We start from the raw sequence: 13,939 nt of genomic DNA, 5'->3' as shown, positions 1-13,939 counted from the left end.
TCATGTTAAATAATTATTAATAATTATTAATTATAACTAAATCTGATTTTCTTACGTTTTTCCTACTCATGTATGTCTAGCTTCTGAAGAAATTAATAACAAAAATTGAGATTGAGAATCATAACGAAAAAATGACGCATTCAGAAAGAATAACTTAATTTTATTGTTAATCACAATAGTGATAATATTCAAGACAATTTAAGAAGTGAAATGGAATCAATAAATGAGTCTTGAAATTTCACTTCATCATTTAGGATAGTTTGATGCTTCTGGATTCTTGATTTAAGAAAAATCAAATAATCAAGTTCTTTTGTTCTGCTCGTAAATTTAACGCAACAATAAATTTTATGAAGATTTACAGTCGATTGTAAAAAGCTAGGAAATTTGATGACATTCTTTTCATTTTTAGATTGTTAATGGAATTGTGAGGCACATGAATTCAGAAGAATCAGTTCTTTTCCTCTTCTGTAGCTAGAAAATTTACGTATTTTGTCGTATCTTATTTTTTCTAAGAGATAACTAAATTGTATATTATCAAATTTTGAATGTTTTAACGATATTTTTAGTAGAAAGATTTAAATTATGCTGGATTTTAATCTCATCCAAGATTTACTCATAACAAAATTTACTCGTTGTATATTAATTGAATACTTGTGTCGTCCAGTTGCTTGTTCGCTTAATTTGATCAAAGTTATTAATGAGATCCGTTGTTTTGTCTGTATGATCAGTTTTCGTCTATATCTTGAGTCGATTTACTTGTAGACCCATTTTCTAAGGCCATTGGTGACAGATCTACGATAGGTTTAACCATTATTTTAGGTGAGTAACGGGTTCCTTCAAATTGCCGCAAATGAATAACAATGTGCATATTAACTTCATCGGGTCTACTTAAGTAGGGAAAATCTCCTCCCGTTTTCAGATGAGCTCTTTTGGCGTTAGGATACATCTTATACAATTCTTGTTTAACTCGTTCACTTATTGCACATTTGTCGAAGACCTGTTGATAAGAAACAATGGTATTTAGTATTGAAAAACATAAATTAAAACAGATTCAAATCATACATCTAGTATCGTCACAGGAATCTTCTGTAGTTTGTGAGGCTCAACATAGCAGTTCAAGCAGTTAAGTGTTAGCCTCGAGGCTAGTTCCGGCTGAGAAAGACTTTCCAAACGTTCATTCATGAAGTCAATAGAATCCTGAATAGTTTTGTCTCGCGATTGAATCACTGAGGAACGATTGCCCATGATTAATTTTTTCAATATGATGGGTGGCATCATCCAGAATCTGTAAAGAAAAATTATTAATATATTATATATTTTCCATTTTTCAAACCTGGCAAGAAAATGCTAACAACTGAAACTGAAAAATATTTAAGCTGATCAAGAGTGAAACCTGTTGACTTGAATGGAATAGTTGAAAAGAAATCTTTCTGATTGAGGATCATTCTACAATCTGAGATAAACTATCTACCAAAATACGAGGTTTGATACATTAAGGTTACCTCTAAATCCTGACCACTTACAGCGTCGCAGAGTCTGTACGATGAAAAATTGCTGTATCAGGAAAACTGTTGCAAACAATAATTGACTGGACACGCGGACATCGTGAAGTAAGCTCAGCAAATTTTTGGATTAGGAAACCACCAAGAGATGCACCAAAGACATGTACTTTGTCCAACTGTAGATGATCAATGAGCTTAATAAAACCATAAATAAATTCTGCTAATGACCAGTAAATTGGATATTCAAGCGATATCACCCGATAGCCCATTTTACTCAAATTGGTAATTTGAAGGAAAAAAACATCTGCTATACCAGATACCGGAGGAAGAAAAATAAGTGGAGATGTAATTTCTTTTGGACCGGCATCGTAAAGAGTCCATTGTTTAGATGAATCAGAATCAACAACAATTTTTCTCAGTGGTATATTTGCCCTAAAAGATTGATAAGCTTCACTGTTTGACAAATCACTGGTCCAAACTCCACTGGTTCCAGAGACGATGTTGAAGCTAAATTGTTGCAAGGGAAGAAAAATAAAATATCAGTCAAGCTTATAAGGTACAAGCAAAGCAAAAATTTTGGATTTGATTAATAACAGAATCAATAAATGATCAGTGAATAAAAACAAGATATTGTTGAAACCGAGCTGTCATTATCTATTATAATCAGTTATACAAAAGAAAAGGAAATTTTACGTACAAATTTGTCATATTCACTGAGCTGATTAACACACAATCCCATGCATTTTAACAATTTAACAATTAGATGAACAAAAGTATTAAAAAATTAAACTTAAAAAGACAAAATTATTTTCTTAAATTGCTTTGTATTTTTGTAAACAAAAAATATTTTTCTTTCCAGTAAATCTTATTAGGGTTTTTGCATGTAGAGAGCGCTCAATAAGGCGCTCTCCTTAAAATGTTCAAAATGGAAAAAAACATTTATTGACAATTTAAGATTATCTGATGATGATTATTTGATGTAATTAAATCGAATCATGTTTGAAAAATTTCCTACTCTTCATTAGATCCGAGAAATGAATTTTCTTGTGATGTTATCACAATTCATTTGGGGTTATTAGTTTATCCATTAAACTACACGTTCCCAATTAATCTTAAATCCATATTTTCTGATTATTCTTATATGCCAAGAAATATCAAAATCAGAATTGAACAGTTTGATCTACTTCAATGGGCCATTTGACAATCTGAAACAATTCCCTTCCAGTATCCTCGATTTTTGTTGCTATTGCACTAAGATTTCAATTTATTAAAATAATAATGATTGAGCCATGACTGTAATTTGGATCGAATAATTCAATTAATGTTATGAATAGCTATGACTGACATGGTAAACATTTCAGATAATAAATTTTAGAATATTCTCATAGCTAATTCCACAATTTAATCAGACTGTATGGATTATCCTTCCACATTAAAAGGAAAATTAACCAATTAATCGAGTTTGATTAGATTCGATCATTACCCAGTACTATTGTTTTTAAACGAATCCATTGTCTTCCTAGGTCCCAATAAATTGTCGAATTATTAATTGAAAGTAGAGGGCATCATAAACAGACGACAGATCATATTGATGACTTTCAGGAAGTTACTAACAATTTCCATGAATACTGAAATACCAAAAGTTGAAAACATAATAACAACTCTACCAAGAGCGAATTTTCACCTTAATTTTAGATGAATAGACTCGACTAAACCAGCAAATAAAATTTTGTCAGTTATAAAACTTCATTCTATGGAGTTTTTCAACCGGAAAAATATTTAGGAGAGACTCAAAGTGACCACCGGTTGAAACACTCTTTCATGCAGGAGTACAAGAATACAAGATTACAGCCAAAATCCTTAGTCAACCCATATTTAACATAAATACAGCTTTTGATGGTGAACAACTGTTATTTCCCAATCGGTTGATAGAAACCCTGAAAGATAAAAATTTAATAAACAGTAAGTAGTTCGTAAATCAATCAAACAAAGCAATCAAACAAACAAAATCGAAATATTATTGTTATTATAAAAGCATTGAAATAACATACAAAAAAACATTACATACCTTTAATTTTAACAACACTGTGAAGTAGCCTTGATGATTGACCAATCTCCTTAAATAAATCATTTAATATAACGTTTCGTAATATGTTTCAATTATTTTGAATAATTAATAATTTAAGTAATATAAAATGTTAGAAAATGAGGAATTAATAGAAACTTTTTAACCAAATTGTTATAACAATTGTAAACAATCAAACAAAACAGCTGAACAATGATTGAACGAATAGTAAGAGAAGGCGGTAAATCTGAATTTACTTTTTTACCAACCATACAATTAATGATAGAATGTTAATTATAGTTGAAATAATAAATATCAATGATTTTAATCAAGCAAAGACAGAAAGATATAAATAATTAACGTCATCCCCGAACTTGAATTATAATTGTTAATCAGTACAATCCGTACAATTAAACTGAATTGTCCTGAATTTTCATCGCTCATTTTCAATCTTTTAGCCGTTCAATGATATCAATATTTACAATTGATATAATTATCAAATAGATGTGCATTTATTAAATGATTCTATCAATTCATGTAATTATCATTGTGTAAAATGAATTTACTGCAATAAGTGTCAACAATTAGTTGTCAAAACATGATTACTGCTCAAGGTAAGAATTGGCAATACAAATAATTACGATATTAATTATAGCTTAAACAGTTATTAGCTGGTCAGTAAGTTGATACAAGTTGATTAAAGTGTGAGAAGCTCAAGTTGTAAAAAAGAAGCAATTGATTAGCAATTTACTGATCAATTGTTTGATCGTGTATCAACCTAATTTAAATGTAAATTAAGCAAATGGTAAATGTATAAATTGTTTGTGTTGAGAAATGCGTAAAATAAAAACGTTTGCTAATCAATAAATCATAACAAGTTATGAACCAATTTTTCAAGTTAATATGTTCATTCAGCCAATAATCAGTTTGTGAGTCTTGATTTTAATCTTAAATATTAATCATAGCCAAGGTTAATTTATTAAAGCGCAAAAAACAACAAAATAAAAGGTAAAGAAGAGCCAAAAAGTAAAATAGCAAATTAATCAATGTATTAGGCCAGTGAGGAATAGTTTAAAACATGATTAACAGGGGGAATGATTAACAAGAGAAACCTTGATTAAATGGTTAACCATGAAAACTAATTAAAGGTAAAAAATAAACAAAAGTAAAAATAATGATCATAATTAGAAACACAGTCAATTAGAGATTAATAATTGAACAAGATCAATAGCAAAAAGCTAAGCAAAAACGAGAGGTTTTATCAAATAAATCAAATTTTGGTTTGAAACACAGACTAAACCAGTTGAAAATTATTGAATAAGCTGATCCTCATTGATTACAGGTAATCAATAAAAGCCCGAGTCAAATGGTTTGTTGATAATGAAATAATGAAATAACAATGATCCTCATCTGGTAGCAAAAATGTATAACAGGCCAATTACCATTTGAAACAGCAGAACAAGAAAGCATGAAAATAATGGCGATGATGATGTTTAGAAAATTGTTATTTCTCTTCAGAACAAGATTCTTGAAATTCCTGAAAATATCATTTGTTTTCTACTGCAAGGTCATTGCATGGAGATGGATAGAGTGGAAAGCAATCAACCAAAACATAATGGAAAGGTTAACCGAAAGTGAGATACAGAATCAGCTGGGTTTCCATTTTGCATAAACCTAAATGAAGAAAATATAGCAATTAATGAGTGTACTTTGATGAAGATAGTGATGATTGGTGAAAAAAAGTGGGCAACAGGAAATTTAAAAGCAGCAATATTGGATGTTTACATGGTCAGTGTTAATGGTAGCCTTCCTATAAGCAGCCAAGCAATAGCAAACGAATTGATCAAGAGTTAACCGCAAAAACTGATAATCTTTAGCTTCTTTTACACTTTTCATGCACCTTCCTTTTTCCTCAAAATCTGGTTGAATCTAATAAAAAAAACATGTTTAAGCAGAAAAAAAAGAGTTAGAGAAAAGAAATAACAAGTAAAAAAATGAAGAAAGTAACAAGTTGAGGGAAAAAGAGAAGACATTGCAAAGATTCCTGATTTCGCATGATAACTTCTTTTTCAACTCCTTTTTCCTTACTTACCTTAACGAATGATGGTGAAATTGAAAAGGATAAGAAAATATTTCAAGAATTTCTTTAGATATTTAACATTGAACAAAAATATTCGAATTGTTAGGAAAGAAAGAGAAGAGAAACATAAAAAAAATAAGAAAGGGCAAGCAGAAAAAAAAGAGATCAGTGAGTCGACAACAGAAAGAATGAGATAAACATGGTACCCGAAAATGATAATTCAAGAAACAGCCTGAGGCCCGGGCGTAGGTTGCTTCAGGGTTGTACATTAACAGGTATAAAGTTGATGATGATGAAGGGTGAGCCCTTAAAAGTAGCGAGTTCAAGGATAAATACTGTTGAAGGAGAAGTGTATAAATAATAATAACAAAATAATAATAGTAATATTGAAAAGCTTAAAAAAGGCGCTCAAGGAATCTTTCAAGCTGACAACAAAAGCCTTTTTTTTGGTTTGGTGGTTAAGGTTTGTTATGGGCTTTTTGGTTACTCTTGTTAGTCGGAATTATGTTTAGTATCTTCATGATGAATATTATTTATAATAGTGTTAACCCAAAACTTGTTGTCTAGTGAATTGTGATCAGAGTTTATCAAGCAAACTGAGCTAATACAGCATTTTTCAACAGAGAAAGGTTTTGTTTTGCCTTTTCTTTTGGGCCCTTTCCTTTGAAAAGCCAAAAATGTAAAAGTAGACAAGCTCGGCTTTAAGTGAGTAGTCAATGCACTACACGCAATAAAGTAGAACCTTATGTTGAGTTATCCATTTCTTTCTTCTTGTTTCTTCCAACTTATTATTTCTTATTCTTGTGACCATTGGAATTTACTATTATTATCATCTTTTTTGGTTAACAATAAAGCAACAATGTGAATGTATTAAAGTGAATTGAACCCAATCAAGTTACGATTATTGTTATTATAAGAAAGCTTTACCTTGCCTTTTCAACCATTTTGATTTACCCTGACAATAACTTAATGAAAATATTTCAGATTCCGTTTGACCTTTTTTTTTTGCTTATAGCTTTGCCCGTTGACCTGCTGCTGCTTTTTTAATGTTGCTTGCTTACTTTTCAAAAGAAACCTTAGGCCAGAAGTAATCTGAGCCTTGTACAAAGGTCAAAATTCAGGTCACGATTGGTTAACCATTTTAACCAAACTAAACGATTATTGCAAGTATGTAAAAGCTTAAAAATCAAGGTCGCGAGCCAGTCTAGGGTTACTCTAAATTCGTGTGGATAAATGATTATGATCAGGATCAAATTATAATCTCACCTGAAATCACATTTCTTCATTACAACAGTATCAGCAATTTAAGAGCATTATTATTAATTTATCAGTATTTAAACCATAAATGGAAAAAAACGGAATAAATGAAAAATATTTCCTTCCTTTCCATTCCTTTGAGAAATTAATCTTCAAAATATAAGTTTCTTATTATCAATAAAAAATATTGCAAATGTTTAATATAAAAATATTCAAGGTAAAATTGAATTGAATTAGGAGTTGCTCAGAAATTGTTAAATTCCAACGACATTGCGATCAAGTATCATAATAACATTGATTTTGATTAACAACCTTGCACTTATATAAATCATGATTCAATTGAGTTTTACTTTATTTACGTTGTTTCAATCTTGCAGAGTTAATGTACAATTGTGGACTAAAATTGTATCTACAATCATGTCAATATATTTTGACTATTTATGATTGTTACATTGCCTTTTATAAATAACGCAATTACACATGAAATCTGTTATGAAACAACCAAAAATAATTACATTTTTTATCTCAAAAATTTCATGATATGAATCAGCTTTTGGTGAGATTTCTCTGGAATTAGTGTGATGCACTAATGATTGCTGAAACATAAAACTAACAAAATAATTTAATTTATTCAAATTGACTGATTTCAATGTATTAATTAGCAAACAGAGAGATCAGAAGTAAATTGGACTGAAGATCCAGACATCAGGATGGCCTTCATGGAGTATTTCATATTTCAAACTAGAGTTTGACCAAATAAAAGGAGGAACGTCTTCATAAGTCGGTCCACTAATTGCATACATTTTAAATTGTTTGAATAATTCGTAGGATGTCACTTTGACATCAATTGCAGTTTCATTAATCAATCCATAGATCGGTATTGAATAAGAACCATTAGGATCATTGAGATCACCTCGACTTGCCAAGCTAACAGTAGCTGAATAAGAAGGCTTGCAAACATCACATTGAGTATCAATGTCTTGAGTATAATTATTGTAGCGAAGTAATTTGAGAACGCTTTTATAGTCATTGGCTTGATCTTGTTTACGACGAAATTGTTTGGCTCTAACAGTTTCATGATGGTCAAAAAATGGTCCGTAAGCGTTTCTTAACATTGGATAACCAGCAATGAGATAAGTGTCTTCAAAGTAAGGAATATTGTAGCTGGCCCAATATTTGTTTGTGACCAAGGCTGATGTCATGTCTTTGGCTATGAAAAAATCTGGCATTTGTTCCAGGATCCAGAATAAACCTGGTTTTTGATTAAACGAGTTAGCTTGATATCTTTTATAATCAATAATCATAAATTGATTATTGTAAGTTCCACTATTGTATTGAGCAAATATCCGAGACCAAGATGAACCATCCACAGCTAACCGGTTAGCAACCATCATACGCACAAAGCAAAACACACTAGTTGGCTTGACTAATTGAAAGCTCGTTAAATTGAAATTGACATTTGTTGTCTCAGTAACTACCAATCCACTTGATAACAGGTAATAGTCGTCGAGTGAAAATATTAACCCCGGATAAGATGACATTGAAATTATTTGTCCTGGAACTACATTTGAATGTTCAGATGATCCAGTCCGATAAGATAAATCATACTTTTTCAATATTCTCAACATCTGGCTGAACTCCAGCCAGGTATTGTGGCCAACTATCAAGTCATTTGGGAGTAATTTGATAATTGCAGAGCATGTAGTCTTTCCACGATCTTTAGATTTAATTGCACGGCCAAGTACACTTTCAAGTTCCCATAAGTCGGGTATGCTATTAAGTATAAATATTTTTCCAATTTCAAGTTGATCGAAGCGAGTTTCTGATCTAAATATCGAGGTTTGCTTCATTCCTTCTTCTAAACCAGTTATTTGCTCTAAAATAAGTCCAACTTGGTACCAAAATGGATTCACTTTTGACTCAGTCTCCACTTTATTCCTCATAAATTGTATGTTTTGTTTGTAAAAGTCAAACACTCTGATGCAAAAGGTTTCATGTTCATTGCAATAGGTGGACCAAACATTATGAAAATGGTAATTAATAAGTTCTCGAGTAATGTAACCTTCGAGATAACCAGCCAAAAAAGCTATCGAACTATCATTTAATCGAGAATCAGGATTACTCCAAATATTTAACATTGACCATCTGAAAAGATAGAAACAAAGAGCATTGAGAATAGCAAACAAGCGTTTCTTAAAAGTACGAATGTGTTCAATGTATGTTCATTTTTCAATGTAACTTACCCTGTCTGATTAATCTGGTTATAAAAAGATGCACAAACTAAATATGAACTATTTTTCCAGTTACCTGTAGCTACATCATCAATTCTGATAATTTTATCACCAACAATAGTTAAACACTTTTCTTCACCATTCACCCATATTATAGAGAGAAACAAACAAATGATTGAGAGTAGAATCCCTCGAATCAACATGTTGATTAACGGTTGATGGCTTCTGGTAATAATTAAAATCACAAAGAAATAAAAATGATAGTTAAACCAAAAGAAACAATTTACATGATGAAAGACTAAAGATTTATTAAGGTTAAGATCAATAGGCAAAAAGCTAAGCTCATATGACAGTCTAGGATTTGTCAGAGTTGAACTTTTGATTCAACGGTTTACGTTAACAAAATGCTTTTGTTTAAACAAGTGTTCCCCTTCAATCAGTTAGCTTAAAACAAGTAAATAATTTAATTCAAAAGCTTTATTTAATTTCAAAATTAGTGAATCAATTTTATTCAGTGTAATACAGTTGTTAAAACAATTAGTCTCAACGTAATGATGAAAATACCAAAGGTTTGGACGGTTTTCTTGTTCCATTTACGTAAATCTTTTACTCCAATTTCCTAGTTGATCAAACAAGGTATCTGGTGTCTTCATTTGATCATGAATACGAGACTCGTGTTGATTAGATCAAAATTTAAAGAAAGGATGAGAAATCCTAGTCAAATTCAATTATGATATTGTGCAAAGTAGTTTTACTCGTTGTGTCCATTGTTGGTATCACTGGTGAAGATAAATGCATCGAGATTATTGAGAATTCTTGGATCAAAATTGATGATGTGGTCATTAAAAATTCAACATTACTATCATATCCAGTTTGTGCATCTTTCGTCAATCAGATAAATCAAACAGGGTAAGTTTACAATTCTTAATATCTTTTAACTTTCCATATCACTAATTCCTGGCATCACTTTGACTCTTTTTGCAGATGGTCATATCTTACAATTTGGAGTGACCCTTCAACAGATTTGAATGATTCAACAATTGCCTATTTGGCTGGTTATCTTGAAGGTTACATGACCAGGGAGTTAATTGATGATCACTTCGATAATGCATGGCGCACATATTGTACCGATGATCCTGAATTCTGTGAGAAAGCTTTCCAATTCTATCAAGACAATCTACTGTATATGAAAGACAACCTATATGAGCTTGCATCTTCAGATCCTTATTGGCATCAAGTTGCCTTGGTGCTTAGTCAAATGACGGGCATATCTGATGGAATGTATGGTAAATTAATTTATAAGCCAGGAATAAACATTGACATCCATGGAAAAGTGTTCATTCTCAATATTCTGACTGATCTGATGGAACTTGAAAGTGTTCTTAAAAGAGGAGTCAACAAGAAAGACCAAGGATTTACAACATGTTCAGCAATGGTCAAGCTTGTTCCCGGGGATTTAATCATAGGTCACGCTACGTGGTATGAATTTGGTTGTATGCTTCGCATATTGAAAAAATATTACTTTCCATTTAGAACTGAATCAAAACCTAATTCACCAGCTGTTCCAGGCAAATTGATCTCGATGTCTTCTTACCCAGGTTTAATTTTTTCAAGTGATGATTATTACCTTATATCGACGGGTCTAACAGTGATGGAAACTACACTTATGAATTTCAATGAAACAAGTTACCAATTTGTAAAACCAGATGCCGGCGTTTTGACATTTATCAGGACAATGGTTGCCAATCGTTTGGCTGTTGATGGACAATCTTGGTCTCAAATATTTAGTCGATACAACCTAGGAACGTACAACAATCAATTTATGATAGTTGATTATAAAAGATTTACTGTTGATAAAGATGAACAAGAGTCGGGTTTATTTTGGGTCCTGGAACAAATGCCGAATTTGATTGTAGCTCAAGACATGACCTCAACCTTATTCAAAAACAATTACTGGGCCAGTTACAATATTCCTTACTTTAAAGAGGTTTATCAATTAGCAGATTATCCCAGTTCGGTGAAAAAATATGGTCCTACTTATGATTATAATGAAAATTCTCGAGCTAAACAATTTAAAAGGAAACAAGTTGAAGTATTTGATTACAAAAGTCTGCTTCGACTATTAAGATACAATAATTATCAAAACGATCCTGATGCTAGATGTAACTGCACTCCACCATATTCAGCCGGAATGAGTATTGCTTCAAGAGCAGATCTCAACGATCCAAAGGGTAAATACGATGCTACCGGAGTTGGTTTTATAAATGAAGCTGCAATCGATGCTAAAGTTACATCGTTTGAGCTGTTTAAACAATTTAAAATGTACGCAATAAGTGGACCAACTTATGACGACGTCCCCCCTTTTATATGGTCAAACTCTATTTTAAAGGATATGTTTCCTCATAAAGGCCATCCTGATGCTTGGGTTTTTGAGCCGATATACTTTTGATTTAAACAAAGGATTTAATATTCACAATAACAATTTCAGTCGATTCAATTGAATTAATATTTGAAATTTTAAGCATCACAGCTCATAACTTCATCTCAATCGGAAAAATATATCTGTAAATGAAAAATTGATCAATGCAAATTAACAGTAACAATGTTGTTCTATTAACCATTTTTACGATTTTAATTTTTGCACAATTGATTTAATTCCAATTTATTTAATGACGAGTCTTTAAATCATCATTGATCACCAACAAAATTACCAGAAGAATTTAAATGATTAGAAAGATTTGAATGGATTTGTTAAACAGTTGAAATATCTTTTGAAAAATGTGATTCCAATATTGAATGTATCATTTGATTTGTTGAAATTTAACGTATTTTTTTGAAAATGTAATTACATGCTTATTTATGTCATTCAATACAATTTACCAAAAGTTAGATTTGATAATGATGAGTTTAGATATATTCATTGAAAACTGCTATTATGATTAAAGCATGAAATCAATGAAAATGTAAATATGTTTTTTTTTGCTATTTTTCAACATGATTGAACTTGATTTGTAATTGAAATTATCAATCAAGGAGTCAATGATTGGTAAAAGTCTACATCTCTTTAAGTGCAATTAATATGACTGAAGAAATGTAATCCTGTTTTACATTTTGATTATATTTCTTGTTACATAAATTTCGCAATTATTCAGCAATCAAAAGGAAAAATCAGGACAATCAAGCTAAACTCAATTCCTATCAAGGTATTAATAGAAAACAAGTAAAAGTTAAGGCTACATTAAAAATTCTGAGTAAAACCTCGAAGCTAGAATTTTGTTCCACAATCCAAACCATTGAACATAGATAAACAAGTTTATACATATTTTCATAATCAAATCAATTCCAGCAATAAATTTTAAATTGATAGATTGACACTAAATTGTATAAAACTAAACAACAAGGCAGCCCAATATTTAAATTTCAGTATTTTATCCTTTAGATGAAACTAGATAAATGATCGGCATTCAGTAATTTTAATTACAATGAAGCTTAATAGCTAAATTGAATTTAGGACCAAACCAAGACAACAAAATGACTAAAATAGAGAAAGCAAATATCGGAGAATCAAAACCGATAAGTTCTGAACAAGAAATCCAATTTCTTTTGTTAAATCAGTACAATTGTTGGAAAGATTTAAACAGATTGTCTGTTGACCCTTTCCTGTTTTTCCTTCTCTGTGTTGCTTTTACTATTTTGACCCTGCGCCTAATTGTGATGATTTTGATAGCAAAACTTTGGTTTAAAAGCTGGTCCAGACCAAAATGGTTGATTAATATTCAATTGCCAAAATAGCTTCATAAGATTGCAAACTTATCAATTCAAATGATGTTCCTGGAATCCAAGATCAGGATGATATAAATGCTAAAAATAGTGATTAAATTAGAGAGAAAAAAGAAGTTAGAATATATGAGAAATAAGGAAATTTGAGAGATGACCAATTAAAGGTGCTAATCTTTAAGACAATAGCCTCCGGTAGAGTTGGTCAAGATGTTCAAGAATCTTTGTCAACATTCACCTGAGATTGTTAAGATTTTTTGCTCAGATTAAGACACCTGTAACTTTAAAGGTGACAACTGTTTTAACTTTTTGTCTTTTACTTCAACTTTCTGGGCCAACATCAGGAAGAAAATCAAAGTGTTCACCTTTTCCTTCTTGTTCCCTGGACAAGATAATTCACTTGGAATGCAATCAGCTGAGTAAAGATAGAAAAAGAAAAGACAACAAACGGTGATCTTTGTTGCATGTAAATATTAAGACAAAGATAATTCCAAAAAAAGGAACAATTTACACAGAGTAATCAGGGCAAGTGTTAATGGTGTTGGTCTTTGGTTTTCCTGCTTTGGTAAATAATAAAAACAAAAATTAGGGTAAAGGTAACACCAACAACTGAATCTACAAAGCAACAAGTGCAAAAAGCATGTTTAAAGAATAAGAGCAAACTTTACCTAATGTTAAACATCATCAGATGGACATGATCCTCATCTGTGTTAAAGACAATGGTCAACAAAAAGAGATGAAATTAAAAACAAGGTTCTGGTAAAAAAACGGTCAACACAAGATGAAGCTGCAATGTTGGATGTCAACAATGAGCCTGGACAATTGTAACGGCTTTTTATCATGAATTTTTCCAAAGAATTTAGGATTTGATGGGTTTCTATTAGAGCACATTTGATTAATGGGTCCATTCAGGTCAAAACTTTAACAAGGTTTAATGATAAATTAAATTATGATTAAAGATTAAATGATTGAATGATTAAAGTTAACCAAAAAAGTAAACTATTTTTAATGCGTAATTACCAAGTGA

The 13,939-nt window shown here is 31.0% G+C and overlaps 3 protein-coding genes and 2 long non-coding RNA genes across 5 annotated transcripts; 1 reads left to right on the top strand and 4 right to left on the bottom strand.

Annotated features, from left to right (window-relative positions):
• Positions 1-139: 139 nt before the first annotated feature.
• On the bottom strand, positions 140-2,345 carry LOC107360102 (maspardin). Its single transcript, XM_015926728.2, has 4 exons — positions 2,200-2,345; positions 1,524-2,009; positions 1,063-1,285; positions 140-997 (listed from the first exon to the last, which is right to left on the bottom strand). The coding sequence occupies exons 1-4, from the start codon at positions 2,208-2,210 to the stop codon at positions 725-727; spliced, it is 993 nt and encodes a 330-aa protein (XP_015782214.1). The 5' UTR covers positions 2,211-2,345; the 3' UTR covers positions 140-724.
• Positions 2,346-4,507: 2,162 nt separating this feature from the next.
• Positions 4,508-5,818, bottom strand: LOC107359439 (uncharacterized). Its single transcript, XR_003081827.2, has 3 exons — positions 5,660-5,818; positions 5,353-5,496; positions 4,508-5,241 (listed from the first exon to the last, which is right to left on the bottom strand). It is a non-coding gene; the product is annotated as an uncharacterized LOC107359439 (long non-coding RNA).
• Positions 5,819-7,514: 1,696 nt separating this feature from the next.
• Positions 7,515-9,496, bottom strand: LOC107359704 (putative phospholipase B-like 2). The gene is made up of 2 exons (XM_015926238.3): positions 9,148-9,496; positions 7,515-9,049 (listed from the first exon to the last, which is right to left on the bottom strand). The coding sequence occupies exons 1-2, from the start codon at positions 9,336-9,338 to the stop codon at positions 7,579-7,581; spliced, it is 1,662 nt and encodes a 553-aa protein (XP_015781724.2). The 5' UTR covers positions 9,339-9,496; the 3' UTR covers positions 7,515-7,578.
• Positions 9,497-9,530: 34 nt separating this feature from the next.
• LOC107359705 (putative aminopeptidase PLBD2) lies at positions 9,531-11,752 on the top strand. Its single transcript, XM_015926239.3, has 2 exons — positions 9,531-10,044; positions 10,120-11,752. The coding sequence occupies exons 1-2, from the start codon at positions 9,866-9,868 to the stop codon at positions 11,582-11,584; spliced, it is 1,644 nt and encodes a 547-aa protein (XP_015781725.2). The 5' UTR covers positions 9,531-9,865; the 3' UTR covers positions 11,585-11,752.
• Positions 11,753-12,547: 795 nt separating this feature from the next.
• Positions 12,548-13,721, bottom strand: LOC107359708 (uncharacterized). The gene is made up of 4 exons (XR_016199499.1): positions 13,581-13,721; positions 13,424-13,472; positions 13,151-13,327; positions 12,548-12,996 (listed from the first exon to the last, which is right to left on the bottom strand). It is a non-coding gene; the product is annotated as an uncharacterized LOC107359708 (long non-coding RNA).
• Between the last annotated feature and the right edge of the window lie 218 nt (positions 13,722-13,939).

Source organism: Tetranychus urticae, chromosome 3 (genome assembly GCF_039701765.1).
Source record: "Tetranychus urticae isolate SD_2017Ah chromosome 3, NJAU_TeUrti_SD_1.0, whole genome shotgun sequence".
NCBI lineage: Eukaryota > Metazoa > Arthropoda > Arachnida > Trombidiformes > Tetranychidae > Tetranychus > Tetranychus urticae.
The sequence above is the reverse complement of the archived record's forward strand: the minus strand, read 5'-3'. Positions and strand labels throughout refer to the sequence as shown.